General features: G+C 48.6%; 2 protein-coding genes across 2 annotated transcripts; one reads left to right on the forward strand and one right to left on the reverse strand.

Moving 5' to 3' along the window:
* Nucleotides 1-37: 37 nt before the first annotated feature.
* On the forward strand, nt 38-1,083 carry AURANDRAFT_68891 (hypothetical protein; the record flags this gene model as incomplete). Its single annotated transcript, XM_009044625.1, has 1 exon — nt 38-1,083. A coding segment is annotated over one exon (1,046 nt), but the record flags the coding sequence as incomplete, so codon positions are not given.
* Nucleotides 1,084-2,758: 1,675 nt separating this feature from the next.
* On the reverse strand, nt 2,759-3,780 carry AURANDRAFT_68892 (hypothetical protein; the record flags this gene model as incomplete). Its single annotated transcript, XM_009044626.1, has 3 exons — nt 2,759-2,922; nt 3,433-3,700; nt 3,742-3,780. 3 exons carry the CDS (start codon nt 3,778-3,780, stop codon nt 2,759-2,761), a joined length of 471 nt encoding a protein of 156 aa, XP_009042874.1.
* Nucleotides 3,781-4,225: the final 445 nt, after the last annotated feature.

Consider the following 4,225-nt stretch of genomic DNA (forward strand, 5'->3'; position numbering starts at 1 on the left):
CAGTTCGAAGAATTCGATAAGACTAATGTGCCTTCAGTATGCGCATATGATGATGCCAAAAAAAAAGCATTGCTTACCACTGAGGGATATAACGCTTATGTTTCTGATGGTATGGGCGCGCCTTGTGCTAGTGCATCCCCGGGCTCCGTACGCTTCTTCCACAAGTTCGACCCTATCCCGTCCATCGGCATGTGGGAGGGCAAGTATGCACACTCCGTCGAGCACGCCGTCATGGTGTACGATGAGGTGTCGAAGGACTGCTCAGTTTCTGAGTCCGAGTGCCGCATCCAGGTGGATACGTCTAACGTTTTCGGCACGGTTGACCCCGAGGGTATCGTGAACTACCTCTGCACCAAGCACGGAGTCGATCCCAAGTCTATAGCAACTGGCTGCGTTGATGCCATGACGAGCTACTACACGATGCTCAACCCGTGGCCTTGTGCGCAGCTGCTCGCGAAGGGACTCATGAGCGAAATTCCCATTCCAGGGGCCCATGAGGCCACTGATGCCGTTTATAACTTGGACCACGTCGAGTTTCAAGTCGGATTCTATCACGTGGACGGCGACTCTTTCCGTAAGTGGTTCGGGTACTGGTTTGTCGAATTCGACAGGTATGAAGAGTGTGTCCTCGACTGGTTCGCGTCCATTGACACGGGTTACATGAAGGCCGTGGTTGATATGCCCGCGACGTACGGGCTCGCCTTCACGTTCTCTTGGACCCACAGCACGTACGGATTCTACCCGTTGTGTATTTCTGTATCCAGCTCGGGGGATGTTTCTGCTGCGGACTCGGCCGCCTCGGAAGGATTCGAGCTTCTCTCTGATTGCACGTCCTCTAGTGCGGAGGCAGCTTGCGAAGATCCCAGCGTGTCTGGATGCGCAGCGTGGGACATGGAGTGCACCCAGCTGTGTATCTGCGAAAGCGGCGCGAGCGGCTCTGCGTCTCACTGCAGCAAATTCAGCGAAGACGGCTGTGAGAGCACCTACAAGGGGGGCGAGGAATCGTCGGCCAAGGACGAGTGGGACGCGGCGAAGGGCGGCGAGGGCGGTGAGGGCGGTGAGGGCGGTGAGGGCGGCGAGTAGCTCTCTCTCGCATTGGAAGCGACGAGCCGTGAGCGCGACTCCGGCTATCTTCCGCAGTGTATTACGCCGCGATGTTTGATTCCATACGGGTTCCGGGTTTTGAGTGTAGGCCGCCCAACTCACTGCCCCGCTCCCCTGTAAGTCAATACGACTATGCTAAGCCGGTGCAATCGCCCCATATCCCCCGCCTGAACGATAGTATCACTATTACTAAGTGACACTATTTATATTGTCCTGGAACCAATACCCGCGGATATGCATGATGGAAACATTGTTTCCACACGCCTGCTGGAACCAATATGCCTATAAGCAAGATGGAACCAATACCTAATATATATTATCCGGAATGGCATGCTGGAACCAATACCCGCGGATATGCATGATGGAACCAATACATTTATGGAAACAACAATACTTAATATTGCATAAAGCGAGATGGAACCAATACGCTCGAATATGCATGATGGAATCAATATCCTCATATGCATGATGGAAACAATATGAGTTAATATGTATGATGGAACCAATATCGAGAGAACGATGGAACCGTACCATGTCATGAACTTAGACTTCATGCATATTCATGATTAACGATTGGTTCCATCATACCATTTCATACCATACTTGTTTCCATCATAGTATATATACACCCTTATTGGTTCCAACATAGTAATTTCCTTTTGAATTTTGCAAAGATGCTTTAGAGCGATAACGGAATTATCGTATGTTGATTTTGTATGTAATTCATAATAGCTTGGTTGGATTTGGTGAAATGTAGCTGTATGCGTAAAATTTCGTAGTTTTACAAGAATATAATGTGTTCTTTTCCCTTGACATCCAAGTTCGTAGAATCTTTGGAAGATGGATCCATAGTTCCAGGCGACCGGTACTCATTGTTCTAGCATCTCCAATTCGCCAAGTGCCTGGGCGTGCGGCTGGGGAAAGGGGCCACGCATTCAAGCGACCGCACATGCGGACGCAGGTCTACAAATCAACGTTCAATACGACAGAGCGTCGCATGTCTTTGTCGTCGTGGTGTCTCGGCTGCTTTTTCTTTGCACGATTTTGATTATGCTTCTCGACCTGCTCAAGAAATGCTCTATCGCGGTGCTCTCCTTGAACAAAGGTTAAGTTTAAAGGTCTTGTTGTTGCTGCAGATATATAAGCATCCAGTTGGTTGAAGAAACTCGCTGAGGGATCATCCGGAAACGCCCTTCCGTTAATCGCAATCAATTCGTCTGTGGGTTTTGGTTCTGGGAAAGTCTCGCAGAACTCAGGATACGTCTCTTTGACTCCTGCAAATAGTCGTCCGTCAGAACCATAACGACTTACAAATAGTTCGATTCCAATATTGTTTCTGTAAAAGCGTTTGTTATAAACCGCGCCTAACTGGTGCAGTGTCGAAAGCTGACCTTTGATGATCTTTATTGTCTTCCGGTACTCTTTTACGGGGTCTTTCGTTGTCTTCATCATTTTAGGGGTCAGTCTAGAACGTAGTGATCGGGCCATTTTGAATTCAGTTTTGGACTCTCGGAATAATCGGTACAATGGATCCTCGCCAAAATACTCGTGTTCCAGGTTTAGATCGCTCTTGACATAAATCATTACGATCTCGCCCTTGTCATAATACAATGTGGTTCATGGATCCATTGTGGTTCATAATAAAAGTAGCTTTCTAGTCGAGTAACTGCTCCTCCTGCTCTTCCTCCTCAAGACGAAGGAGCACCTCTTTGACGATCATCTTCGCCTTCCTCTTATTTGTTCGGGTCAGCGCCGAGTTGATGCCGAAGTGGTCTGCGATGGCCGCATAGACCTCCTTGATGTTGCGAAACAAACTACCTAAACGAGTTGTCCCACGGCCGTTGGTCGAGTAATCAAATTATTGATGCTGTGTTGAGTGCTGATTAGCTAACGAGATAGTAAACTCCGACACGGGGAGGCAGCCTAGTGGGGCTGCCCTGCCGTGTGAGGGTGAACTACCGAGGTTACGCAGTGGCGGTACACCGGCGTCTCTGTTATCCTCACGTCACCTCAGCTGCCGTAGTGTACGGGGGCTGGGGCTACTGGACGAACGGGCAGAGGATCTGCCTCACTAGGTCCAGGAAGACTCTCCGTCTATTACAGTGCGGGAAGCAGCTATAACAGGGTTAGAAAGTATTAAGGAGGGGAAGGAAATTGGGTGGCTCTGTACCAGCGAGCCACTAGGGAGATACAAAACTCTCTATCTCTCTACTCCCCCTGGATCGTAAGCCAATAATGAAGATCCATGTAGAGCATTTTTGTTCCAGAGCCTTCAAGCATATAGGACATGATATAAGATTGCACCCCAAGCTAACAATTCTACCACACGAGACAGGCGCGACCAGTCTGCAGATGGGGCGTTAGGTGTTGCAAACGAGGGGTCTACATCAACCATAGTCTGACAGGAAGGAACAGGTGGTGACAATCCACGGCGGTGGTGATCCTGCACCAGCCTGGTAGCTCTTTTTGCCATTCCCTGCTTGTAAAGCAATTTAGCAACATTCAACTTAGCACGAGAGGACGGGGAAGAGTTGTCAGAGCCATGGTGTTTGAGGACGTCTGTGTTTACAGGACCATCGCCACAGAGATTGTACTCCTGCGGATTCAAAAATGAAGTGGAATGTAATGATACAAAACTTTTACAATAATTGTCAGGCAATTGACCGCTTGAGGCATTCCAGTAGTCCCAGGTGTACACAGCCTGAGAGGACTCGAAGTCTAGTGACTTCCGCAACTCAAATATTATGTCCTCGTCGATGGAATTGTGAGACACCACCCACTCATTAAGCAGCCCCTCTGACATAAAGGACCTGTGTGTCCCCTGTAGTGATGGGTAGTCTGAATGCAATCGATTTGAACCTTCCATTCCCATTACATCCAAGTATCTATGGAACAATGTTTTATGTACTAACTTCGTAAATACATCTGCAACATTATGGGTGCCAGGGCACCAGTATGGCCGCACCTGCTTGGCCTCGTGCATATCTCTTATACGGAATTCTCTCAGACAGATATGCCTTGTTCTGGGTGAGGATTCAGGATGGTTTGCGACGCTTAATGCAGCTTTATTGTCAATCATGATGGGAATGGCTGGAATATCTTGGCTTAAACCGAATAAAAA

This window comes from Aureococcus anophagefferens (genome assembly GCF_000186865.1).
Source record: "Aureococcus anophagefferens unplaced genomic scaffold AURANscaffold_542, whole genome shotgun sequence".
Taxonomy (NCBI): domain Eukaryota; class Pelagophyceae; order Pelagomonadales; family Pelagomonadaceae; genus Aureococcus; species Aureococcus anophagefferens.